This window comes from Canis lupus, chromosome X (assembly GCF_048164855.1).
Source record: "Canis lupus baileyi chromosome X, mCanLup2.hap1, whole genome shotgun sequence".
In the NCBI taxonomy this organism is placed as follows: domain Eukaryota; kingdom Metazoa; phylum Chordata; class Mammalia; order Carnivora; family Canidae; genus Canis; species Canis lupus.
Genome location: NC_132876.1, coordinates 110823560 through 110850612, shown reverse-complemented (window position 1 = coordinate 110850612; position 27053 = coordinate 110823560). Strand labels below are relative to the sequence as shown.

Below are 27053 nucleotides of genomic sequence, written 5' to 3'. Positions count from 1 at the left end.
TCCATGCTGAGAGCTGAATTTTATTTTATTTTATTTTATTTTATTATTTTATATTTTATTTATTTTATTTTATTTTATTTTATTTTATTTTATTTTATTTTTGAGCGCTGAATCTAACACAGGGCTCAAACTCATGACCCTGAGATCATGACCTAGGCCAAAACCAAGAGTTGGTCTCTCACCAACTGCGCCACCCAGGTGCCCCACCAACCCACCAGCATTTTATATTTTTTTTAATTTATTATTTATTTATTTATTCACGAGAGACACTGAGAGAGGGAGGCAGAGACATAGAGGGAGAAGCAGGCTCCATGCAGGAAGCCCGATGCAGGACTCAATCCCAGGACTCCAGGATCACACCCTGAGCCAAAGGCAGACAGAGGCTCAACCGCTGAGCCCCCCAGGCATCCCCCCACCAGCATTATAAAGCTAATTTTGCCACCAGGGTAGCAGGCTGAACGTGCTGAGAAATTAAGGCTCCCCCAACAGTCTTCAACCCAGAACTGAGAGGATTTGATATATAAATGCTTCAGCTTCCTCACCCTCAGGTGGGAAAACTCTGAGGCTCATTTTCAGCACCTCTCCCAGAGATCCCTAGTAGGCTTAAGCTCCAGTAGCACCCTATAATGGCTCTTTCCCTTGCCTATCACATTTCCCCACCCCTCTCCAGCACTTCCTTCCCCTCTCAAGTCAATGATTTACACTTGAATCCTTGTCTCAGGTCTATTTCTACAGGAACCCAAACTAAGACAATCTTTCATCCTAAATATATATATATGTGTGTGTGTATATATATATAAATATAAATACATAAATATATATATGCTTTCCACAATTTCTGCTTTTTGTTTAATGTCAGAGATAACTGAGCCATTAACACTTGTTTCTGATCTCCTGAAACACAGAGAATTCACAATAAAATGCAGTGAGCACCCTAGTGTGCATAGCTGGGAACTAATGGCCTTATTTACAACAGAACATCACAAAGTAAGCGCCATACTGGGCTACTGTAGAGGGAGAAGGAAGAGTAGAACATTAAGGAATTTATTTTTTTAAGATTTATTTATTTATTTATTCATTCATTCATTCATTCATTCATTCAGAGAGAGAGCGAGAGAGCGGGGCAGAGACACAGGCAGAGGAAGAAGCAGGCTCCATGCAGGAAGCCCCACATGGACTCAATCCCAGGTCTCCAGGATCACACCTGGGCTGCAGGTGGCGCTAAACCACTGCACCACCAGGGCTGCCCCATTAAGGAATTTATTAAAGATGTGAGGTCAGGGAGAGGTTAACAGTTCTTCATGCTATGGGTATCACAAATGATCTGCCTGTGTGTGTTCTAAAAAGCTGCACAGTCAACTCTCCAAAGGCTCCTTGAGATTGCAATGGGGGTTCACATGGCTCTGATCCCAAATAGGAACTGCTACATTCAATATCACTGCCACTGGTCTTTACCTGGAGGCCTTCCATGAAAGTGGAGACATTGTCTGGGCAAACCTGCCCGCTCTCTGTAAGATCAGAGAGAAGCCTGGCTCCAGACTGCCAATTTTATAGTTCATACCACTTCTGGAGTAAATTACTAAGGAACATTTCTTCTGCCCTTTATGCTTTACAAGAAGATTTGCAACCATTCATCCCTCATTCCTTACAATGGTTCTATGAGGAAATACAGGGAAAGCTAGGAGATTTGTGGATGAGTTACTTGGTTCAAATTACACTTTCTAGAGTCCTTCCAGCCTTCCTTGGACAGAAGAAAGTCTCTAAAGATCATGCCAAATCATCCTTTGAAGTGATAGGTAAGACAGTGAAAAATAGTTCAAAAAGATCTTTCATTTTCTGAAAGAATTTAAGATCTTGCTTCACCACTCTGCAGTTTAAATAGCTTTTTGAGATTTGGAGGTTATATTTACATTCCCCCTCCTGCTTTGTATCCATGTTTTAAAGGCCAAATCCATTCTAAGATAAATAAAGCTTTATCCCCAGGAAAAAGTGACTTTGAATTCTTTGCAATGCATGGCTTCTGCTTCTGGAACTATTGTTTTTCTTCTCCAGAGGGATAATGTTGTCCCCTTGTCTGAATAAATGAAGCACATATTAAAAACCATGGCAAAGAGGGGGGAAAAAGAAAATCAGAAGGAAACAATTGTTTAAAATAACAACCAGAAGAGAATTCCCCTTGTTCATTCTTGTCCTTGTTCCAGAAAGCGGCTAGTGCAAGCAGAAAGGGCAAAGTGTTCTTGCTCAGTTATGATCAGGACGGAGAGGCTCAGCAGAGTCAGATGCCGGTTATGCTTAGCATCACAAACCTTTCCTTCTTATCTTTTATTGTTTTCAAACTTCACATTCATATTTGGAAGTCCAGAACTGTCTCATCTTGGCTAGAGATGGGAGAGGAACTGTAGATCAATGGTTTTCAAGGGGCAAATTCCTTCTTAAGCAAAATAATCTTATTTGAATCTTCAACATAAAAAGCGGCTTTAAAAGTGGCATTTTGTCTAAATTTATTTTATAAGTTCTAAGTCAGATAAGGAGCACTCAAGGCTTATCAAAAAAAAAAAGGAAATGAAAAAACGGAAAGAAAAAAAACTAAAAACCTACAACTCTATGTAATATGATACTGACATAATGAAAGCTATTAAAAGTTTCCTTTTGCAGGACAATGACATTTAATTGAGTGTCATACACATGAGTTGAAAAGGTTTTACATGAGCACCAATCCATAGGCCTGAATTATGGAAACAAAACAAAAACACTTGACAAAGCTGTAACCTTGCAAAATAATGATACATCTTTAAGAATGTGACTCCAATAAACAAATTAAAATGCCACAAAGAAAAGCTGGGTACTGGATGCTGTGGCAAGCCACCCAGAACCCCCTTCAAGACACATCCATCCCCCCAATGCTGTGAGTGCTGTGTTCTCCTCCACTTAACCCTCAACCCCTCCACACGCCCCTACCTCCCCATCCCCAGGGTAGCTCACATCCAATGACTGGTGGGTGAGGAGGCATAAAGCCCAGGCCCCCTTGCCCCAAGGAGAACCAGGAAGGGCCAGCCCAGCTGCTGAGCTCCCTTGATTCCGCCGAGGCCTGGGTTAGTACCACATCACAGCTCAGCTCCTCCCCCTGCTGAATCCCGCTGCCTTCCCCAGCAAGAGCATTCCACCATGAACTTCTGCACATAAACAGCTGTTTTAGGGTCTCAGGCGAAAGCGCAACCAATGTCCATAGAGCCTCCACGGGGATCCAATAAGCACTCCCACTTTGCTCTATTTACTTTAACTGTCTCTCCACATATACATATTTATAACATGTACATACATATTTCCCCTAATTTTTATTTTGAAAATTGTCAAGCCAACCGAAAGAATACCACAAACACTCATATACTCTCCCTGGGATTCAACAATTCTTAGCATTTTATCTTTCCATATCTATGTTTTCTTTTGCTATACCCTGTGAAAGGATTATTGAAGACATCATACCCCTTGTCTCCTAAATACTCCTGCGTGCATCTCCCCCCAAAAAAGCACAATCTACACCACCACAATATTATCATCACACCTGAGAAAATCAACAATTCCATTAATCACAGGCTTAAAATATTTTTAATGCTGTTTTTAATGATACCTTAATGGCACATTCGTGGAACCCATGAAGTTTCTTATAATGAAGTTTGAAAAAACACTTTTCTAGAGTAATACCTAGGAAGAACAGGTAGGGAAAAAAACAGATCAGTCTTCAATTTCATCCGTGACCCGGTTAGTATAGAAAGGGTGACTAACAAAGCTTGACTCCCACTGCCCCCAACAGACTTAGTGTTCTATAGCCTTGTGTGTCAGATCCATCACACAGTAGAATACCTACCTGCATAACAGGTACGCGCTAAGGTCTATGAATTGGTTAATATCTTTTAATAAGTGACAAGCTGGCAAGTGTGCCTATGTGAACACTTCTGTTCTCAAACCCACAGTCTGTAAATTTGGTAACGGCTTTTTTTATTAGGCTGGTATTCTTAGGCAGATCAAAAGGGTGTTTAAGCAATAATTACCCTAGGAACCCAGTAAGTACAAGTACAGAATACTGCACTACCAGGCACCACAAAAACATATCAAGGTGTTATACTGTCCTTAAATAAACATCAATCATCATTTAAGTAAATCAACAATTAGGTTGAAAACACAAGTGCTAAGAGAGAAAAGTGATATCCACTAAAATGTACATTTTATTTCAGGAACATCACTTCTGAAAAAGTGACTTACTTGGAAACTCACTTAAGTGGTGCCATTAAAAACTTGGAAGTATCAACATTCTTAGGAAATGGAATATATTAGCAATACAATTGTACAAGTGCCTCCTTAGGCTGGGCTTGGATAGTCTGGTTGTCAGAGGTCTCAGTTAGGCAGGGCCCTTATCTGGTCATTTGGGGATAAGGAAAATATATTGGACCATAAGTATGAATATGTATGTTTCTCTCTCTCTCCCTCTCTCTCTCCTCCTCCCTCCCACCCCCCCAACACACACTCCACTCTTCCTGTGTTTGAGAAGGGAAAAAAAAAAAAAAAGAAACCTACCATCGCCTATACCTTGAAGGCTGGTGGCTGGCATTTCCTTTAAACAGACATCTGAAATAGCTTCTGTTTAAAATAACAACAAGGGGGATCCCTGGGTGGCGCAGCGGTTTGGCGCCTGCCTTCGGCCCAGGGCGCGATCCTGGAGACTCGGGATCGAATCCCACGTCGGGCTCCCTGCATGGAGCCTGCTTCTCCCTCTGCCTGTGTCTCTGCCTCTCTCTCTCTCTCTGTGACTATCATGAATAAATAAATAAAATCTTAAAAAAAAAAAAATAAAATAAAATAACAACAAGGATTTCAAAGATTAAAAAGCAAGTATTTCAAGGGTCAGATGATGGGTGGAATGTAAAAAGTTTACTCCACTAAATACAACCCACTATGGTCCAATCCTGCTTCCTAAGCCTGATCTGGATGCCAAAGGCCAGCTAAAGGAGTCACTTGTGGCTCTGCGTAAAGGAAAGCTTGTGTTCTCCTTGTTCATTCCCTTCCCCCCATCCCCCAAATCTCTCTAAATTACAGGGCAAGGGAAAACCAGTCACCCTACACTTGTCAACACAGTGCACTAAGCGAGCCAGTGGCTTTCAAATATTTTTGAATTGTGACCCAAATAAGAAATGCATTTTACATGGCAGTCCAGCAGTTCCTAGACAGTAGGAATACAAAACTAAGACATTTTCCAAAATCATACTGTCCTCTGATGATTTCTATTCTATTTCTTAGAAATGCTAGTCCCAACTCATTAAACTGATTTTATCACTCACTGACAGGAAATGCCCTGTAGTGTGAAAGATATGCCAGAAGGCCAAGACCAAAACTGTATTTTTGTGCTAGACCGGATTCATAGAAGATCTTTGGCTATGGCTTTATTTCGAGCTTGCTAAAATCCCACAGTTTAACCATACATTCACATTGTAAATAATTCAAACAATAATGCCTCTCCATGCCTATTCCTATTCACTGCCCAGGATAGGCACAGTAAATAACCAGACAAGTATCTTCCATCTTTTGTGATGCATTCACATATGACACATAACCCACCCATGCTTTTTAATAATGTAAATGGAATTGTATAACATTTACTGTTCTGTAACTCACTGAACTTTAGAGATAAGTCTTTTTGAGTCAGGACATGATTTTCAAATCAGTTTATCTAGATTGACTACATTCTTTTTGTCAATAGTACTTTGTTGAGGTATAATTTATACAGTGAATGCACATAACTTAAGTACAGCTTGAGGACTTTTTACATATGTATATCCCCATGTGACCACCATCCAAATCAATATAAACATTTCCATTATCCCAGAAAGGCTCTCTCATGCCCCTTCCAGTCAATACCAACCCCACAGAGGTATCCATTACTCTGCCTTCCAACACTACACATTAGTTTTGCCTGTTAAACTTCATATTCATGGAATCATAGAGTAGCAATTCTTCTGTGTCTGGATTCTTTCATGCAACCTAATATTTGTGAGGTTCATTTCTGTTTTTGCAGGTATTAGTTTTGTGGGGGGGTTTTGTTGTGAAGTGGTATTCCCAATCACAATTTGGGCTGTTTTCAGTTTGGGGCTCTTGTGAATGAAGCTACTATGAACATTCTTTTAGAAATCTTTCTGTGGGCATATGCACTAATTTCTCCTGGGAATATAGTTACAATTTCTAGGTCATAGGTGGTGTGTAGCTTTATTAGAGACTCCAAACATTTTTGCCACAGTGATTATGCCATTTTACATTCCCACCAGCAGTGTAGACCTACCAGTTGTCCAATCCTCATCAGCACTTTGCATTGTCAGTCTTTTTTTTTTTTTTTTTTTTTAAATTTTTATTTATTTATGATAGTCACAGAGAGAGAGAGAGAGGCAGAGACACAGGCAGAGGGAGAAGCAGGCTCCATGCACCGGGAGCCCGACATGGGACTCGATCCTGGGTCTCCAGGATCGCGCCCTGGGCCAAAGATAGGCGCCAAACCGCTGCGCCACCCAGGGATCCCTCATTGTCAGTCTTTACAGTGTTAGCCATTCTGTGGGTGTACGCTGGTACCTTGTTACAATTTTAATTTGCATTTTCCTGACAACCAACGATGTTGAGCACTTTTTCATGTGCCATTCCAATATTTTCTTTTATGAAATACCTATTTGAGAATTTCCCCCAATTTTTTAATTGGGTTGTACATCTTTTTGTGATTGGTTTATAAACATTTTTGAATATATAATGGATACAAGTCCCCTATCAGACCAATGTATAGTGATTATTTTCAGTCTCTCGTTTGCCTTTCATTTTAGTGTCCGCTACATTCTTTGCAATGGATGCTTCTTTTCCCAATATAGATGTAATTTCTTAATGTTACCAGTTCTCTGTTAATGAATATTTGTACTCATGGGTAAAAATCTGTGCTTCTGTGGAAAACCAGACATTGTTTGGAGTACATCATTCTTGGTTACCTGGTTCTGATTTTCCATTCTGTAAGCTATATATAACTGATAGCAATGGAAAATAAATCTTAGCTATAGACACACAAATAAATTCTACAGTGGAGATTCAATTAATTGCCTTCTCCAACTGTGGGAGAAGCCAGTTTTGCCTTGGTTTGCACTAATCTAATAAAAATGTATTGTTTGGTTATCCTTTGAAATGGTCCTAACATCACTGGTTCCCTAATTAGTAATGAGTTAAATAAAATCTCTAACGTATGTTCATTTTATATCTACATGAGAGCCATAATTTTAGTTTTAAAAGATATTCTTTAAAAAATTGTTTCCAATGTTTTATCCTATTACAGAGAATGCTGCAACCCTCTTGTACATTTATCTGTGTGTAGAAGTCTCTCTCAAAACTAAGAAGTCCTCATGCTCTCATGTTCCAAACTGAACCAACTTTGAGGAGTGGATTTAACAAGTTCAACTCCATGAAGGCATAGAGCATGAATATACAGAACTTAGATTGTTACAGGAGAAAAGGTCAAATTAGGCTCAAGCTAAAGAAATCAAACTAATGATGAAATTTCAGGCAGGTTAAGGCAGAGTGAATGAGGAATGCTTGTTTACTGGGCACCTACCACTCCCAAACCATTGAGTTAGGCACTGCAGACAGGAAGGTCAGGCTAGAGGGGGAGACAAATACTTGAGCAATTGAGTAATGTGAAGACAGACTCTATGTGCTCTAATACTCCAACTGGAGGAAAGGGAATCTAGTCTTACCTCTAGTCCTCAGGTTATGGTTTCTGAAAGCTTTCAGAGTACCTGGAAATGCTTTCATATGTAAACAGTCTTTTACATTTGAAAAAGTAAAAGAAAAAAAGTTGTCATTTGAGTTTTATTATTGAAATATAACTGACAATGTTATATTAGTTTCAGGTGTACAACATATTGATTCAACAATTCTATACATTGTCAATGCCCACAATAAATGCAGTTACCATCTGTCACCCATACAATGTTATTATAATACCACTGACTATATTCCATAGGCTATACTTTTCATTCCTATGACATTTATTTTATAACTGGAAGTTTATATCTCTTAACCCCCTTCACCTGTTTTACCTACACACACACACACACACACACACACACACACTTCCCTTCTAGCTGGTGGTTACCAGTTCTCTGTATTTAAGAGTCTGTTTTTAGTCTGTTTAGTTGTTTGTTAATTCACTTTTTTAGATTCCACATATAAGTGGGATCATATGGTATTTGTCATTGTCTTATTTCACTTAGCATAATACTCTCTAGGTTCATCCATGTTGTCAGAAATAGCAAAATCACATCCATTTTTATAGCTAAGTAACATCCCACTGTATATGTAACACATCTTCATTATCATCAACTGATGGACGCTTGAGTTGCTTCCATGTCTTGAATATTGTAAACAATGCTGCGATAAACATAGGCATGCATGTATCTTTTCAAATTAGTGTTTTAATTTTCTTTGGGTAGATACCCAGTAATGGAATTACTGAATCATATGGTAGTTCTGTTCTTAATTTTTTGAGTCACATCCATACTGTTTTCCACAGTGGTTGCACCAATTTGCATTCCCTTCAAAATGCATGAGTGTTCCTTTTTCTTCACACCCTCATCAGCACTTATTTCTTGTCTTTTTGGTGATAGCCATTCTGACAGGTGTGAGGTGATATCTCATTGTGGTTTGGATTTGCATTTCTCTGATGAGTAGTGATGTTGAGCACCTTTTCCTGTGTTAAGAAATTAAGTCTCAATTATCACTCTTTTCATGTAGGAACATCCATTCTAACAACCCATTGTGATAACAAAGATTTTCAGTTTTATTGTTAAGAACTACCTGAACTAGTCATTAAACTGCTCGTGGGTGGATATGGGAGTGGCACAATGACTTGTGAGTTTCCCCATTTCTACTGGCACCTTCCTCCTGGACAGTGAGAGGATTAAATGCATGAATACATGTTGTACTATATCAGGGGTCGGATAAGAAAGGAGGAATAAAGGGTATTAGAATAGGAATTAGTAGTTTACAGGACTATTAAGCGAGGTAGGAAAGACAGGGTCAAAGAAGGTGTTACCAAAGATCAAGAAAGCAAACACTGTAGACCTCAGCTTGAAGCATCACAGAAAATTCTTGAAAGATTACTGGATAGCTGCTGAAGAGTCTCTGAAAATCCCTTCACATGCAGCAGTGAAGCATGTGATCCTCATCAATTCTTAACTTCTGTAAATCTCACATCCGCCCATGTGTCCTTGTGGCACAAAACAGCTCTCCTTTTCTTCTGCCTTCAAATTTCATGCAAGTTCCTCTCATCAACAACTCTAAACTGGTAACCATATTGAGACAGGGATGATGGGAAATGTGGCTCTCAGCTTCTCTTTTGTAAAGCAGAAATTTAAGAAGTGGGAGGTGATGATGCTGAATTGAGACCTGGCACACAGCCAGAGCTCACTAAATTGTGACCATAATTACCACCGTCCATGAAGCAGCAGGGGCACTGGGCAAGAGCTTAACTTCACAGTGTCTGGAGTACTATTTTTCTCTTATGTTATCTGTCCATTGTTCAGCCTCCCCTTTCCCCTACTTCACTGTGCAGGGACCAAACAACAACTCGATGCTCACAATCCTAAAAGTCAAATGCTGAATAAGTCAGTAGTTTGGAAAAAACATACAAAAAGATTTAAAGGTTTGTGTTAACAACCCTAGTATAAAAGTGAGCCTTGAGGTCTAGTCCTGGCTTTGGTGCTAACAGGTCTAGGACTTGGGGCAAACTGCTGAACCTTCTAGTAACTGTTCTATTGAAAAATTCAAGAGGCTGCGATGCTTTGAGAAAAGCACATCATTCCCAAGAGTGCGTAACCACTGACTCATCAAGGGAACACTAGACAAACCCAAATTGAGGTACATGCTACAAAATGTCTGACTAGTACTCTTCAAAAGTGTCAAGGTCAAGAAGAACAAGGAAAGAGTAAGAACTGTCATAGACTGGAGATTAGGAGATGTGAGAATTAAATGCAATATAGGATCTTAGATTGAATCCTGGAAGTGAGAAAGAGCTTTCTTTAGTGGAAAACCTGACAAACTACAAATAAAGCCTGGAGTTAATAGTATTGTACCACGTTAATTTCTGAATTTTGATAATCGTACCATGATTATGAGAGCTGTTAACATTAGGAGAAGCTGGGTCAAGGGTGCACAGGAACTCTCTGTACTATTTTTACAACTCTTTTATAAGTCCAAAATTCTCCCTCCCAAAATGTTAAAATATAAAACTGCTGCTCAATGTCCACAATAACCAAACTGTGGAAGGAGCTTCAGTGTCCATCAAAAGATGAATGAATAAAGATGATGTGGTCTATGCATACAATGGAATATTCCTCAGCCATTAGAAATGACAAATACCCACCATTTCCTTCCACGTGGATGGACCTGGAGGGTATTATGCTGAGTGAAATAAGTCAGTCGGAAAAGGACAAACATTATATGGTCTCATTCATTTGGGGAATATAGAAATTAGTGAAAGGGAATAAAGGGAAAGGAGAGAGGATGAGTGAAAGTATCAGTGAGGGTGACAAAACATGAGAGACGCCTAACTGGGAAATGAACAAGGGGTAGTGGAAGGGGAGGTGGGCGGAGGGTTGGGGTGACTGGGTGAGGGGCACTCACTGGGGGCACTTGGCGGGATGAGCACTGGGTGTTATGCTAAATGTTGGCAAATTGAACTCCAATAAAAATTTTTTAAAAATAAATGAATAAATAAATAAATAAATAAAACTGTGCTGCTTAAACAGTATCAAATTTTAATTCATTTTCATTGGGCCCTGCAAATTATGTAGCCAGTCCTACATGGAAGTCTACTGGAGAACTGGATAAAATCCTTCCTGTGACAAAAAATAAGGAAGCGGCAGCACAATTAATTGCACGAGCTTGAAGGGAACCTAGAGCACAGATGGGAGCTTCTCCGTCCCAAAGGAGGTTCGGAACCCCTTGTGGATAGGAACAGGACAGGGGTAAGAAAGGCCCTAGGCCAATGATGAGACAAATTGATACCTCAGCCGATGATGGTTAAGAAAAATGACAAGAACTAGGTCCTGCACCCTCTGCTCAGCCTTGGCGCTGTAGAGGACCACCAGAACCGAGACTCCACTCCGGATTAAAGGATGCACCTGGGGGATCCCTGGGTGGCTCAGCGGTTTAGCGCCTGCCTTTGGCCCAGGGCGCGATCCTGGAGTCCTGGGATCGAGTCCCACGTCAGGCTCCCGGCATGGAGCCTGCTTCTCCCTCCTCCTGTGTCTCTGCCTCTCTCTCTCTCTCTCTCTCTCTCTGATAAATAAATCCTAAAAAATAAATAAATAAATAAAGGATGCACCTGCCCGCCCATCGCTAGTCCCTGGGCCCTATGGCCATTCGCGTCCTGGGCTCTTCACCTGCATTCTTGGGAACTCAAAAGCCTTGAATGACCAAGGCGCAGTTTCTACTCCCGGCGCCTGAAGGCTCGAAGCACAAATTAAGACTGGCCTCACCAAGGTGGTGACACACAGGTCCCCGATTTCGCTCCCCCTCCCCGGGACCAACGATCCCGGAAGCACCCCCGGCGCCGCACACAGCAAGACAGGGCGCCTCAGAGGTGAGCGCGTGACCAGGGCCAGCACAGCGCCCCAGGGAGAGCCCCCGGGGCCCAGGGAACCCGGGCGACGCGCAGCGCCCCAGCATGTGCGCAGCCCCGCGGGGGCCCCTACTGCGGTGTGGGCCCCGCGGGGGCTGCAGGGGAGCCGGCGTCCGCCTGAGAAGGGCCGGGGCCGCAGCAAGAGGCGCGGGGGCTGCCACGCCGGGCTCGGAGTTTCGCTCACCTGCAGAACCACCGAACCTGGCAGGGTGACGTCCGCCAGCACCGATCGGGACCCGGCCCGCCCGGGCCTCCGCCGGGGGTCACAGTCGCCCCCGCGGCGGGGAGAACGTCCCCGGACCGACCGCCGCGGGAGGAGCCGGCGGGAGCCGCTCGCAGCCTGCGCGTGCGCGTGCGCTGCTCCCCGGCCGCGGAGCTCCGGGTCCCCGCACCTCTCGCAGCCCGGCCGCTGCCCCCCGCCCCCCAAAGCCTGTGTGAGACCCCGAGACTCCTAAGCTGGGAGATGAACAAGGGGAAGGGCGGCGGGGACGGGGGACGGGCACTGCGGGGGGCACTGGACGGGAGGAGCCCTCCGTGTGATACTAGATGTTGGCAAAGCAAACTCCAATAAAAAAAAAAAAAATCAATACAAAAATATACAAAAAAAAAAAAAGAAAGAAAAGAAAAGAAAGCCTGTTTGAAAACCTGGGAGCCGGGGCGCCTGGGTGGCTCAGCGTTTGGGCGCCTGCCTTCGGCTCAGGGCGTGATCCCGGGATCCAGGATCGAGTCCCGCACCGGGCACCCCGCGGGGAGCCTACTTCTCCCTCTGCCTGTGTCTCTGCCTCTCTCTCTCTGTGTGTCTCATGAATAAATAAATAAATCTAAAAAAAAATAATAATAAAAGAAAACTTGGGAGCTTCCAGGAGGAGGGGCTCCACGCGTCACACCAAGGCCTGGCAGCTGAAACACAGCCGCCCCCTCCACCGTGGGTCCCAGGCCCACCTAACCCAGAGGTCTAGTGGGAACACCTGGAGGCCCTGTAATCAAAACAAATTAGTTATCGAAAAATAAAGGAGTATTTCTTGCCCAACTAGGTTGGTGTAGACATTTGCACCTGTCACTTGTCAATCTTACGAATTAATCTTACTAAGTGAGATCACCAAATATTCTAGCTCAAAGAGGACGAGCAGGATTTTTAACATGGTGAAAAAAGTCACCGCAAGCTTAACGTATTGCGAATTAAAATAAACTAGGCTGGGGGGGGTCCCTGGGTGGCGCGGCGGTTTGGCGCCTGCCTTTGGCCCAGGGCGCGATCCTGGAGACCCGGGATCGAATCCCACATCAGCTCCCTGCATGGAGCCCGCTTGTGTCTCTGCCTCTCTCCCTCTCTCTCTGTGACTATCATGAATAAATAAATTTAAAAAAAAAACAATTAAAAAAATAAACTAGGCTGGGAGGAGGTGGCCAGGTAAATTTTTTAAAAGTAAGTTAGGGTAAAGTTAGCAGTCAGCGTGAATGTGGTTAGATCACCACTGTTGCAGAATGCTGCAGAGATAGTCCTCTACTAGATGCAGAAATGGTCTCTAAAGAAAACTGAAAAACAGGGCTGACTAGCTAAGCCTTGCTGGCCAAAATAAAAATGTTACCATATATTTAAATAAATATTAAAGTCTAAAATGACATTATGCTTTAATAACACCAATATTTTACCCAGGAAGGGTAAAACAAGTTTACAAAGTTTCCAATATCCTTCTAACTATACCCACAATAGTAAATTACTGTCGCTGGGTACAACTATTCTATTTTGCTTATTAAGCAAGAAAGCAAACATTCTAAGTGTGCCACATTTATGGAACTGAATGAAAAAATATGTTAATTTTTTTTTTTACAAAACACTGTGGATTGCATTACTAAAAGTCCTGTAAAATTATTCTATTGAAAAAACAACTTAAGCATCTGTATTAATATTTTAAGGGACGCCTGGGTGGCTCAGTGGTTGAGCATCTGCCTGCCTTTGGCTCAGGTCCTGATTCCGGGATCTGGGATCAAGTCCCACATCAGGACCCTTGCAAGGAGCCGGCTTCTCCCTCTGCCTATGTCTCTGCCTCTCTCTGTGTGTCTCTCATGAATAAATAAATAAGATCTTTAAAAAAAAAGAGTATTTTAAATGTTTATTCATTGTATTTATTTGTAAAACAAGGCAACATATAAAAGAAACTTATCAAAAACAAGTCTTATGAACACAGATTTAAAATCTTTAACATTGGATTAATACAATAATGGAATGACCCTGTGAAATGCTGAAGGCAGAAGAGACCTAATTTATTTATTTTTTTTAGAAGAGACCTAATTTAGTTTAAAATATGAAGTTCCTTTTGAAATTTATTTTGCTCAGTGTGATTGTAAAGCTGTGTGTAAGAAAAATACTAAAGTTGTGTACATATTATTATGATTCAGACCATGGGAATGATTTTAAGCACTTTCTTAAAATAATGGTTATTATAAACTGTGCTAGCCAATACAAGCAGCCACTATCCACATGTGGCTACTTAAATTTAATTTTTAATTAGCTAAAATGATGTAAAATTTAAAATTTAGTTCCTGTAATTAGCCACATCACAAGTGCTTAAGAGTCACATGTGGCTAGTGACTACCACGCTGGACAACATAGAATTTTAGAACATTACCAACATAATGGTACTGGTCTAATATATAAGAAGCCATCATAATAAAGTTAACCGTGTAAATCTTGAAAAATTTTTGTAAATACAAAGTTTTCGTTTCTGTAATTTTGCTTCTAATCCAGGGAATATTTCAGCACAAAATACAAATCAATCAAATTTGAAATCTGCATATATCGTTTGAAATTTAATCTGGCCTAGAATATAATTTTACTTTTCCACATTATCTATGTTACCAGAAGTTTATAAATTCTTAGATGAATTAATCTGAATAACTCTGGTCATAATTCTTTTGTTCTCTAGGGAAGATTTTTTGGCTTGAATTATTTACTTTTTAAGGTGACATAGGCATAGCCTAAACATATAAAGGTATGCATAGATATATTATGATTTTATTAACCTAAAGGCAACTAACAGCAAATTATTTATTTGGAGAACAGAGTCATAAAATTCTTTCTAAAATGAATTATACCATATTTCACTTAAAATACTCTAAAAGTTGAATATAAGTTTCAAGATATATCATTTGAAAAATATATCTGATCTACAAACTGACCATATAAAACCATTCTAAACTACAAGTCACAAAAATAACAAGACTTGTCAACTTTCACACACAAATTATATTGACTGACCTACTTATTACTTTCTATTGAATTTCTTCTTTGCCTTATCAAAATACCAAAGCTAATTAATGTCAACTATCTAAGAAAATCTATGGGTCATAAGCAAATGGCTACAACTAAAGACTGAACTCTCACAAGGAAAAAATGTGTGTTTTGAACAATAACTAAGAATGTAATAAAGGGAATGTTCCATAGGTTGAAAGCTGAAAGATGGCATTATAACCAACAAAATGTTTCTCTTTTTTTGAAAAAATGTTTCCTTAACACAAATGATCAATGAAATTATATAGTATTTTCTATGGCTAAAACATTCAAGAACTTTAAAGTTCTTACGTTAAATATAAAACCCTACTCGTGGGCAAAATGGAATTATTTTTTCATTTGCCAATATTCTTGCCAATATCTTTCAAGATCACTTTTTTCTAATTGTATTTCTGATCAATTTTTTTTCATTTAAACATTATACGATTTAAATTTGTATGCATTTCGACTAGTAGAATCAATCAGGAAAAAAAACAGTAAACATATTAAACCTTTACCCAGACATTTCAGAAATAAGAAAAAACATTAACATCTGAATCTGGGCAGATTATTTTTATTCAGAGAGATACATTCTTAAATTTGAATTACTTCAATGGAACAAAAAGCCTCCTGACGTGATTTTCTATGTTGACTCTTAGAAAACTGCTGTGATAAAATATTATCAGGAAGTCATTAAAAAGATGCTGTTTTTATCAGGAGTAAATAAAAAAAAAAACATAGGTCTCACCCTGGAAAGCTTGCATCAAACAATAGGATGTCAATCCTATGAATCCCTTACTGATGGATATATAAGAAAGCCAACATGGGCGTTTGGGTTATGTGTAAACCATACCTCCCTTCTGAATCAGTGGGGCTTAGATCTTAGATCTGCAGTGACAATTCACTTGACAAATATTGAATGTCTCCTATCTCCAAATTCCTACACTTGGCATTATGGTTTTCCTATCCAACCAACTATGTCTACCTATATCTGTGTCACTGGTGCTCAGATTCCATCTGTCATTAGGAGCTAAATGTGCTATTAAAATTAAATGTGCTCTACATTAAAATAGCAATGCAAACAACCTTTAGGAATTAACTACCATTCCTTTAATCAGAGGTTCTTATGGGAGTACTGCCCATCACTTTGTTCATTGGATGAAAAGTTACACATCTTCCTAATGCAATTGTGTGCTCTGTGGGCAGAAAAAGAACATTGGCTATTTCTTGAGTCGCGAACACAGAAGTACACTGCCCACTGCTGCTACAAACTAATTGTGGAATGACAATTTGAAAAACATACAGGATGAGACAACAGTAAAAAAAAGTACTTGAATGAGGGCCTGTTGCCGGAAGCTTCTATGCTTTGTTTAAGGACTTCTTGAGGTCATATCTTAGACTACGGATAGAGCCATTGATAGCTGTCACACACAACTTCCAGTCATGTCCAGCTTCTGACAGGCTGCAATTTGGGAAGATGTCTTGGAGAAACTCTGGTGGTAAAATCCAAAAACATAAGTTACTTAGAAGTCACTTCTCAGAGAAATGAATTTATTCAACCTCAGTACCATTGCTGTGTCTATGAAAGGGTCATTAAAACTTTAATTAAAACACATGGATTATAACTATGATTACATCAGCTGAACAAATCTTTTCATCTAAAAGGATAATATGAAATAGCACCATTCTTAAGTCACAGTAACATAACCATATCCCATGACCTTGCTACATAACCAGAATGGAAATCCTTTCCTGCCTCTGATACCCAATGTAAACTTTCCTCATTCTTAAATTTATCAAACATGCACGTTTTTCATTATATCAAGACTTGCTAAGGCTTTGAAACACACGAGAGGCTGCAATGTCTTTTATACTTTGAGGCAAGAAGCTACATAACTGCTAAATACTTTGGTATTGCTTGGTTTATCTCAGACAAGAAAGAAGGAGAGTCTAGATCTTGCAGTTATAGGAAAAGGTCTGTAAGGGAAGGTAACAGAGCAACATGGCTCAAGGAGCATACCTAGGAAAGTGGGTGGACAGACAAAGGGAAAGGTGGAAAAGAGAGTTTTTTAACTAGAAGAGCAGAACTGTCCTCAGATAGTTTTTTGGGTAACTTCCAAAGTACCTTTGAGGCTTTAGAAATGAATCTGATGAGCACTACGGGCCAGCATTAGTTGGCTACATTAATCTCATTTGCTTTTCCATCAAGAAGATTAAGAAGATGGAAAATTAGCACAATGCCATAAACACAGCAGAGGCCCCAAATTTTTAGCAAGGCACGTGACAAAGTTAAAAAGCTTTTATACTCCAAGGACTACTTAATACATCAGTAGGAGCCCGGAAAGAGGCTTTCAGTGGTATGTCCCTGGATTCAGTAGCAGGCAGTGTTTTTTATGCTGCCAGACATTTTTAAAATTATTTTTAAATTTTTATTATTACAATTTTTTGCTGCTGGACATTTTTATTAACAAAAAAAGAAATTATGGAAAGCAGGCTTGTCCCATCTGCCCTGGACAGAGAAGCTGAGATGGATAACTAAGAGACTGGAAGATAAATTCAGTACCTGCAAAGTTTTCAACAGACTCCAACAAGGAGCCTAAAGTGGTTGGTGTTTCCCAAAAAGTACTCTCTGAAATACTAATCATGAAAAAGTTTCCTGGGGAAAAAGATTCCGGTTGTGCAAATGAGAAACGCTACACTCCAGAGTTAGTTCCCACCAAAAAAAAAAAAAAAAAAAATCCCACAGTAAAGAGACCTGCTGATTCAAAGGTGAGGGATGCAGATGCATTGGTTGGGCTTATAAATAAGGAAGGTCAGGACTGGGGAGTCCTGGATGGGCTTCAGACCCCAAGGTGTTCAAAACATGTTTTAAAACAGAGTCAAGTGAAATGTATCTCTGGACTAAGGCCCCCAGGAGCGCCAAAGTAAGAGCTTCCCTAGCCAATTGACTAAAAAGCACCTTAGTCATGAAGCACCTGTTAACAGCTGTCTTTAACAAACAGTTTAGGGAATGTTGCTCTACATGAACAGGATAAAATGCCAGGAGGGATAAATATAAAATCCTACCCTTACAATAAAAAATACTAACAGTATAAACAGGAATAGCCTCAACACTAACAAGGTAAGTACTAGATAAACATCAGTATACAGAAGATTTAGGGGCTTTAGTTGACCATAAAATTAAAAATGGCAAGTGCCATTTTAGTCTGTATTAACACTGACATTGGTCTTGGCAAGATTTTTTTAATCTGATGCCAAAAGCAAAAGCAACAAAAGCAAAAATAAACAAGACTACGTGAAACTAAACAGCTTCTGCACAGTGAAGGAAGCCAGCAACAAAATGAAATGGGAACCCATTGAATGGGACAAAATATGCACAAATCATACATCTGTTAATGGGTTAATATCCAAAATATAAAAAGAACTCATAGAACTTAACAGCACAAAAACCAAGCATATGGTTTAAAATATGGGCAAAATATCTGAATAGATATTTTGCCAAAGAAGACAGAGATGATTAACAGGTATCTGAAAAGACACTAAACAAAAGTAATCATCAGGGAAAAGCAAATCCAAACCACAATGAGAGAACACCTCACCCCTGTCAGAATGGCTACTATCAAAAAGACCAAGTGCTAGAGAAGATGTGGAGAAAAGGGAACCTTCATGCACTGTTGGTAGGAATGTAACACTGGTACAGCCACTGTGGAAAACAGTATGGACGTTCCTCAAAAAATTAAAAATATAACTACCATGCCATCCAGCAAGTCTACCTCTGGGTATTGATCCAAAGAAAACAAAGATGATAACTCAAAAAGATATAGGCACCCCCCCTATTCTCTGTAGCTATTTACAATAGCCAAGATATAGAAACAACCTAAGTGTCCAAGTGTTCATCGATGGATGAATGAATAAAGAAATTGTGGTGCAGGGATACCTGGGTGGCTCAGTGATTGAGCATCTGCCTTTGGCTTGGGTTGTGGTCCCAGGGTCCTGGGATTGAATCCCACAACAGGCTCCCTATGGAGCCTCTGCCTATGTCTCTGCCTCTCTCTCTCTGTGTCTCTCATGAATAAATAAATAAAATCTTTTTTTGAAAAAAAAATCTGTGGTGTATACACACACACACACAAGAATATTACTCAGCCATAAAAAAGAATGAAATCTTTGCCATTTGTGACAACATGGATGGATCTTGAGGGCATTATACTAAGCAAAATAAGCCAGGCAGACAAAGCCAATTTACTATATGATCTCACTTATGTATGGAATCTAAAAAACAATAATGGCAACAATAGACAGGTAGTTGCCAGAGGCAGGAGATAGGGAGAGGAAGAAATGGGTGAAGAGGGTCAAAAAGTAAAAAGAATAAATAAATAAATAAATAAAATGAATACATGTTACCACATGTATATACACAGAAAGGAAGGAAGGGAGAGAGGGTGGGAGGAAGACAGTAAGGAAGGAAGAGAAAGAATGACCTCTTTGCAAGAACAATTTTCAGAGACAGCTTGTTTACCAAAAAAATTAAATTTAAAAATTAAATTAAAAATTAAAATGGCAAGTGCCATTTTAGACTGTTAACAGCCTAATAGGTAATAGTACTCTTGTATTCTGGGTTAATTTGAGAACACTGAATCAGATCATGAGAGATTAGGAAAATATTTCTTTGAGGAGTTACTGAAGGAAATGGAGATACTTACCTGTAAAAGTATTAGACTTAGTAGGGAAAAGTTGTGAATAACACTTATTTTCTCAAAATCCCATGCTTCCATGTAGAGGGATCTCTAAATTGGAACGTTTGGAAGAACTGGGCACACATGATTTAAAAATAAAGCTGAGGGCACCTGGATGGCTCAGTTGGTTAAAAGTCTGTCTTTGGCTCAGGTCATGATCCTGGGGTCCTGGGATCAAGCCCCACGTCAGGTCTCCCTGTTCAGCAGGGACTCTGCTTCTCTTTCCCCCTCTGCTTGTGTTCTCTCTCCCTATTTCTCTTTCTCTCTCTCAAATATTTTTTTAAAAAATAAAAAAATAAAGCTGAGGGGCGCCTGGGTGGCTCAGTCAGTTAAGCATCTGCATTCAGTTCAGGTCATGATCCTGGGGTCCTGGGATCAAGCCCTGCATTGGGCTTTCTGCTCAGTCTGCCTCTCCTTCTCCTTCTGCCCTTCCCCACTTCATGCCTACTCTCTCTCACACACTCTCTCAAATAAATAAATAAAATAAAATCTTTAAAAATAAAAATAGAGCTGGTATTTTTGTCTCCACCTGCCAGATTCTAGCGGCTCTCACTTGGTTCTGGGCTTGAAGGTGGGGGGAGAGGTTGTATTTACTATCTCCTAATGCTCCAGCAAGGACATAATAGTTGTCTCTAGATACCTGAAGGCCTATTATGTGAAAAGTAATTGGATTTACCCTATTTAGCTGTGGAAGGGATAAGTAGAACAAATGTGTATTAGTGCAGGGAAGTCAATTTTGAGTCACTTGGAGGAAAAACTCCCATGAATTAGAGCCCTCTTTAAACTGGTGGATTGCTGGAGGGGAGAGAAGATGGTGACAGAGTAGGAGGACCCTGGGCTTGTCTCCTCCCAGGAACACAACTAGATAGCTATCAAATCATGCTAAATATCCCAGAAAGCAACCTGAAGAATGACAGAACGACCTCCACAAAGAAGGGAAGAGAAGAGGCCATGTGGAAGAAGGTAGGAAGTGTGGGGAGATGGGTTAGGGGAGAAAGGGATTGCAGGTACTGTGGAGGGAAGGAGCTGTGGTTACAAGAGAGAGAAGTGGGGAGCACAACAGGGAATGGGGCACAAGAAGAACGAGAGGGGTTGAATTTCCTGATTTCTTGCAGTCAGCAGAGATTAAAGCCTGCAATATCAAAGGTCAGCAGGCTTGGCTGATGGATCCCAGAGGGCACTGCCCTGCTCCTGCAAAGAAGGCAGGCAAACAACTCCGGGGCCAGATGCTGTGGAAACAGTGATTTGAAGACTGCCTGAGGCACAAGGGGTAGATTATTCACTCTTCTTGGAGCACGCCCCTGAAAGGCAGCATTCAGGGAGACACCTCTCCGGGAACAAAGGAGCCATTTCCCTTCCCCACCATCAGCATAAACATAAACACAAACAGGGAGCCACCTGTGAGAAGCAGCACAGGAAGGCTGCCTAACTGCTGACACCAGGCCCCACCCCGCCACACTCCGGCAGGACTGCCCTTCTTGGTCAAGCCTACCTCAGGCCCAGAAGACCAGTAGGAACCCCCGCCCAACCACATCTCCTGACCAGAGTTCTGTGGGGCTTCAGTTCTAGCAGAAGTAGGATCAGGTCTCATTGAGTAAGCAGGTCATAGCACACCCATTTAAAACTCACCACAGTCTGGCCAAAGACCAAACACTGCCCACTGCAAGCTAGGAGAGCTTCTGGAGATGACTGGCCTGAATGATGGAGCAGCCAAAACACAAGAGCAGAGTGCATGCAGCACACCAGAGACACTCCATGAAGTGCTAGCCCCTGGACACATGACCTCTTCTTCATAAAGCCATACTCTCAGATGTAGGAACATACGTAACTGGCTTTTCTAACACAGAGAAGAAGACAGAGACTTGGACAAAATGTCAAGATGGAGGAATTCATCCCAGATCATAGAACAAGATGAGAGAGAGAGATAGCCAGAGATCTAAGTGAAAGAGATATAAGTAACATGCCTGATGAAGAATTTAAAGCAACAATCATAAGGATACTCCCTGGGCTTGAGAAAAGAATAGAAGACATTGGGGAGACCCTTACCACAGAGATAAAAGACTTAAAAAAGAATCAGTCAGAAATGAAGAATGCAAGATGCCTGAGTGGCTCAGCAGTTGAGCATCTTCCTTCAGCTCAGGGCATGATCCTGGAGTCCGGGGATCGAGTCCCTCATGGGGGTCCTTGCATGAAGCCTGCTTCTCCCTCTGCCTATGTCTCTGCCTCTCTCTCTCTCTGTCTCTCATGAATAAATAAATAAAATCTTAAAAAAAAAGAAATGAAGAATGCAATAAACAAGACTGGAAACAGGCTTGATGCAATGAACAGCAGGCTGGAAAAAGTGATAAAGTGACAAAGACAAAAAATGATCAGAGAAAACCTCCAAAAACATGACAAAACAAGTAATAAAGTGGCACTAAATACATATCCATCAATAAGCACTCTGAATGTAAATGGACTAAATGTTCCAATCAAAAGACATGGGTGTCAGAATGGATAAATAAACAAGACCCATATATATGCTACCTGCAAGAAACCCACTTTAGACCTATAACAAGAGATGAAGAAGGGGCCTGTATCATAATAAAGAGGACAATCCAGCAAGAAGATGCAATAACTACAAGTATTTATGCACCCAACATGGGAGCACCCAAATGTATAAAACAATTAACAAACATAAAGGAACTCATTGATAATAATACATTAGTAGTAGGGGACTTTAACACCCCACTTATATCAATGGACAGATCTTCTAAACAGAAAATCAACAAGGAAACAAGGGCTTTGGATGACATACTAAACCAGATAGACTTAACATATATATTCAAAACATTCCATTCTAAAAGAGCAGAATACACATTTTTTTTCAAATGCTCATGGGACATTCTCCAGAATAGATCACATACTAGATCACGAATCAGGCCTTAACAATACAAACAAAAAGACTGAGATCATACCATGCACATTTTCTGACCACAACACTATGAAACTAGAAGTCAGCCATAAGAAAAATCTGGAAGAAGAATGAAACTAGACCATTCTCTTACACCATACACAAAGATAAACTCAAGGGCAGCCCCGGTGGCACAGCGGTTTAGCGCCGCCTGCAGCCTGGGGTGTGATCCTGAAGACCCAGGATCGAGTCCCACATCGGGCTTCCTGCGTGGAGCCTGCTTCTCCCTCTACCTGTGTCTCTGCCTCTCTCTTCACTCTCTCTGAATGAATAAATAAATACATCTTTAAAAAAAAAAACAAAAAAACAAAAAAACAAAAGATAAACTCAAAATAGATGAAAGATCTAAATGTGAGACGAGATTCCATCAAAATCCTAGAGGAGAACACAGGCAACACCCTTTTTGAACTTGGCCACAGCAACTTCTTGCAAGATACATCTATGAAGGCAAGAGAAACAAAAGCAAAAATGAATTATTGGGACTTCATCAAAATAAAAACTTCCGCACAGCACAGTCAACAAAACTAAAAGACAACCTACAGAATGGGAGAAGATATTTGCAAATGACATATCACATAAAGGGCTAGTATCCAGGATCTATAAAGAACTTATCAAACTCAACATCCAAGAAACAAACAATCCAATCATGAAATGGGCAAAGACATGAACAGAAATTTCACCAAGGAAGACATACACATGGTCAACAAGCACATGAGAAAATGTTCCACATCACTGGCCATCAGGGAAATACAAATCAAAACCACAATGAGATACCACCTCACACCAGTGAGAATGGGGAAAATGAACAAGACAGGAAACAACAAATGTTGGAGAGGATGTGGAGAAAGGGGAACCCTCTTGCACTGTTGGTGGGAATGTGAACTGGTGCAGCCGCTCTGGAAAACTGTGTGGAGGTTCCTCAAAGAGTTAAAAATAGATCTGCCCTGTGACCCAGCAATTGCACTACTGGGGATTTACCCCAAAGATACAGATGCAGTGAAACAACAGGACACCTGCACCCTGATGTTTCTAGCAGCAATGTCCACAATAGCTAAACTGTGGAAAGAGCCTCAGTGTCCATCAAAAGATGAACGGATAAAGAAGATGTGGTCTATGTATACAATGGAATATTACTCAGCCATCAGAAATGACAAATACCCACCATTTGCTTCGACATGGATGGAACTGGAGGGTATTATGCTGAGTGAAGTAAGTCAATCGGAGAAGGACAAACATTATATGGTTTCATTCATTTGGGGAATATAAAAAATAGTGGAAGGGATTAAAGGGGAAAGGAGAGAAAATGAGTGGGAAATATCAGTGAGGGGGAGACAGAACAGGAGAGACTCCTAACTCTGGGAAATGAACAAGTAGTAGTGGAAGGGGAGGTGGGTGGGAGGATGGGGTGACTGGGTACTGATACGGTGGTTCAATATTCCCAAATAAATCAATGTGATACACCATATTAATAAGAGAACGGATGGGCACTGAGGGGGGCACTTGATGGGCTGAGCACTGGGTGTTATACTATATGTTGGCAAATTGAACTCCAATAAAAAATATACAAAAAAAAGAAAAAAAAAGAAAAATCTGGAAAAACCATAAATACATGGAGATTAAATAACATGCTACTAAAGAATGAATGGGTCAACCAGGAAACCAAAGAAGAAATTTTTTAAAATACATGGAAACAAATGAAAATGAAAACACCATGATTCAAAACCTCTGGGATGTAGCAAAAGTAGTTATAAGAGGGAAGTTTATAGCAACACAGGCCTACCTCAAGAAGCAAAAAAAGTCTCAAATATACAATCTAACCCTACAACTAAAGGAGCTAGGAAAAAAACAATAAAGAAAGCCTAAAGCCAACATAAAGAAGGAAATAGTAAATACTAGGCCAATATAAATTATATAGAAACTAAAAAAAAACAATAGATCAATAAAGGCAGGAGCTGATTCTTTGAAAAAAAGTAATAAAATTGATAAACTTCTAGCTAGACTCATCAAAAAAGAAAAAGGACTCAAATAAATAAAATCACAAACGAGGAGAAATAACAACGTCACAGAAATACAAACTATCATAAGAAAATATGGTGAAAAACTATATGCCAACAAATTGGACAACCTGAAAGAAATGGATAAATTCCTAGAAATATATAAACTACCAAACCAAAACAGTAAGAAATAGAAAACTTAAACAGATCAATAACAATACGTTTTTTACTGTTATCAGTAATAAAATGTGTTATCAGTAATAAAAAATTTCCCAACAAACAAAAATCCAGGACCAGATGGCTTCACAGGTGAATTCTACAAATATTTTAAAATATTTTATTTTAAAATATCTATGAAAAATCCACAGCTAATATCATCTTCAATGGGGATCAACTGAGATCTTTTCCTTTACAGTTAGGAATAAAAGAGGGATGTCCACTCTCAACACTGTTATTTTTTAAAGTTTATTTGTTTTTTTAGTAATCTCTATACCCAATGTGGGGCTTAAACTCATGACCCCAAGATCAAGAGTTGCATGCTCTTCCAACTGAGTCAGCCAGGTGCCCCTCACCACTGTTATTTAACATAGTACTGGAAGTCCTAGACACAACAATTGAACAACAAAAAGAAATAAAAGGCATCCAAATCATCAAGGAGGAAGTAAAACTTTCACTATTTGCAGATGACATGATAGAAAACCAAAAAGACTCCAGCAAAAAATTGCTGGAACTGATGCGTGAATTCAGTAAAGTCGCAGGATACAAAATCAACGTACAGAAATCTGTTGTATGTTTATACATCAATAATGAAGCAAAAGAAGGAGAAATTAAGGAATCAATCCCATTTATAATTGCACCAAAAACCATAAGATACCTAGGAATAAACCTAACCAAAGAGGTGAAAGATCTGTACCTTGAAAACTACAAAACACTGATGAAAGAAATTGAAGAGGACACAAAGAAATGGAAAGACATTCCATGCTCATGGATCAGAAGAACAAATACTGTTAAAATGTCTATAGTAACCAAAGTAATATACACATTTAATGCAATCCCTATCAAAATACCAACAGTATTTTTCACAGAGCTAGAACAAACAATCCTAAACTTAGAATGGAACCACAAATAGCCAAATGGAACCACCCCAATAGCCAAAGCAACCTTGAAAAAGAAAAACAAACCTGAATGCATCACAATTCTGTAGTTCAAAATATATTATAAAGCTCCATTGATCAAAACAGTATGGTACTGGCACAAAAACAGACCCATAGATCAATAGAACAGAATATAAAAACCCAAAAATAAGCCCATACTTATACAGTCAAATAATCTTTAGCAAAGGAGGAAAATATATAATGGCAAAAATCTCTTCAACAAATAGTGTTGGGAAAACTGGTCAGCTACATGAAGAAGAATGAAACTGGGCCACTTTCTTACACAAAAATAAATTCAAAATGGATTAAAGACCTAAGTGTGAGACATGAAACCATAAAAATCCTAAAGGAGAACACAGGAGCAACCTCTTTAACTTCAGCCATAGTCGCTTTTTTTAGATAGGTCTCCTGAAGCAAGGGAAACAAAAGTAAAAATTAACTATTGGGACTTCCTTAAGGAAACAATCAACAAAACTAAAAGACTACCTATGAAATGGGAGAAGGTATTTGCAAATGACATATCTGATAAAGGGTTAATATCCAAAATATCTAAAGAACTTATAAAACCCAACACCCAAAAAATGAATAATCCATTTAAAAAATGGACAGAGCACGTGAGCAGACATTTCTCCAAAGAAGACATCCAGATGGCTAACAGACACATGAAAAGATGCTCAACTTCACTATCAGGAAAATTCAAATCAAAACTACAATGACGTATCACTTCACACCTGTCAGAATGGTTAAAATCAACAACACAAGAAAAAAACATGTGTTGGCGAGGATGCAAAGAAAGGGAAACCTTCCTGCACCACCAGTGGAAATGCAAACTGGTGAAGCACCACGGAAGCCGATATGGAGTTTCCTCAAAAAGTTTTTAAAAAATGTTAAAAATAGAACTACCCTATGATGAGCAATTGCACTACTGACTGTTTACCCAAAGAATACAAAAATACTAATTCTAAGGGGTACACGCATCCCAATGTTTACAGCAGTATTATCTATAATACTCAAATTATGGAACTGGCCCACCTGTCCATCAACTGATGAATGGACAAAGAAGTGGCGAGATATATCGGAATATCACTTGGCCATCAAAAAGAATGAAATCTTGTCATTTGCAAGGACATGAATAGAACTAGAAAGTATTATACTAAGCAAAATAAATCAGTCCAAGGACAAATACCATATGATTTCACTCATAAGTGGAATGTAATAAACAAAATAATAAGCAGAGGAAAAACAGAGAG

At 39.8% G+C, this 27053-nt stretch overlaps 2 protein-coding genes across 14 annotated transcripts in view; both read right to left on the bottom strand.

Annotated features, from left to right (window-relative positions):
• RAI2 (retinoic acid induced 2) overlaps window positions 1-12040 on the bottom strand; it is a 388421-nt gene extending 376381 nt beyond the window's left edge. For 9 of the 12 annotated variants that reach the window (XM_072817163.1, XM_072817152.1, XM_072817168.1 and 6 more), the window contains exons 1-4: window positions 11883-12040; window positions 7770-7838; window positions 4573-4805; window positions 3629-3702 (exon numbers count right to left, since the gene is read on the bottom strand). The gene's annotated coding sequence lies outside the window, so the exon portion shown is untranslated. Of the gene's footprint in view, window positions 1-3628; window positions 3703-4572; window positions 4830-7769; window positions 7839-11882 lie in introns of all 12 variants that reach the window. The other 3 variants (XM_072817158.1, XM_072817159.1, XM_072817157.1) reach the window with 2 other exon arrangements.
• Window positions 7871-27053, bottom strand: part of BEND2 (BEN domain containing 2) — a 68063-nt gene continuing 48880 nt past the window's right edge. Inside the window, exons 18-19 of one of the 2 annotated variants that reach the window (XM_072817151.1) lie at window positions 16298-16459; window positions 7871-8764 (exon numbers count right to left, since the gene is read on the bottom strand). In XM_072817151.1, the coding sequence (XP_072673252.1) occupies window positions 16326-16459 (134 nt within the window). In that variant the 3' untranslated portion in view covers window positions 7871-8764; window positions 16298-16325. Of the gene's footprint in view, window positions 8765-13794; window positions 16460-27053 lie in introns of those variants that run through there. The other variant, XM_072817150.1, reaches the window with a different exon arrangement.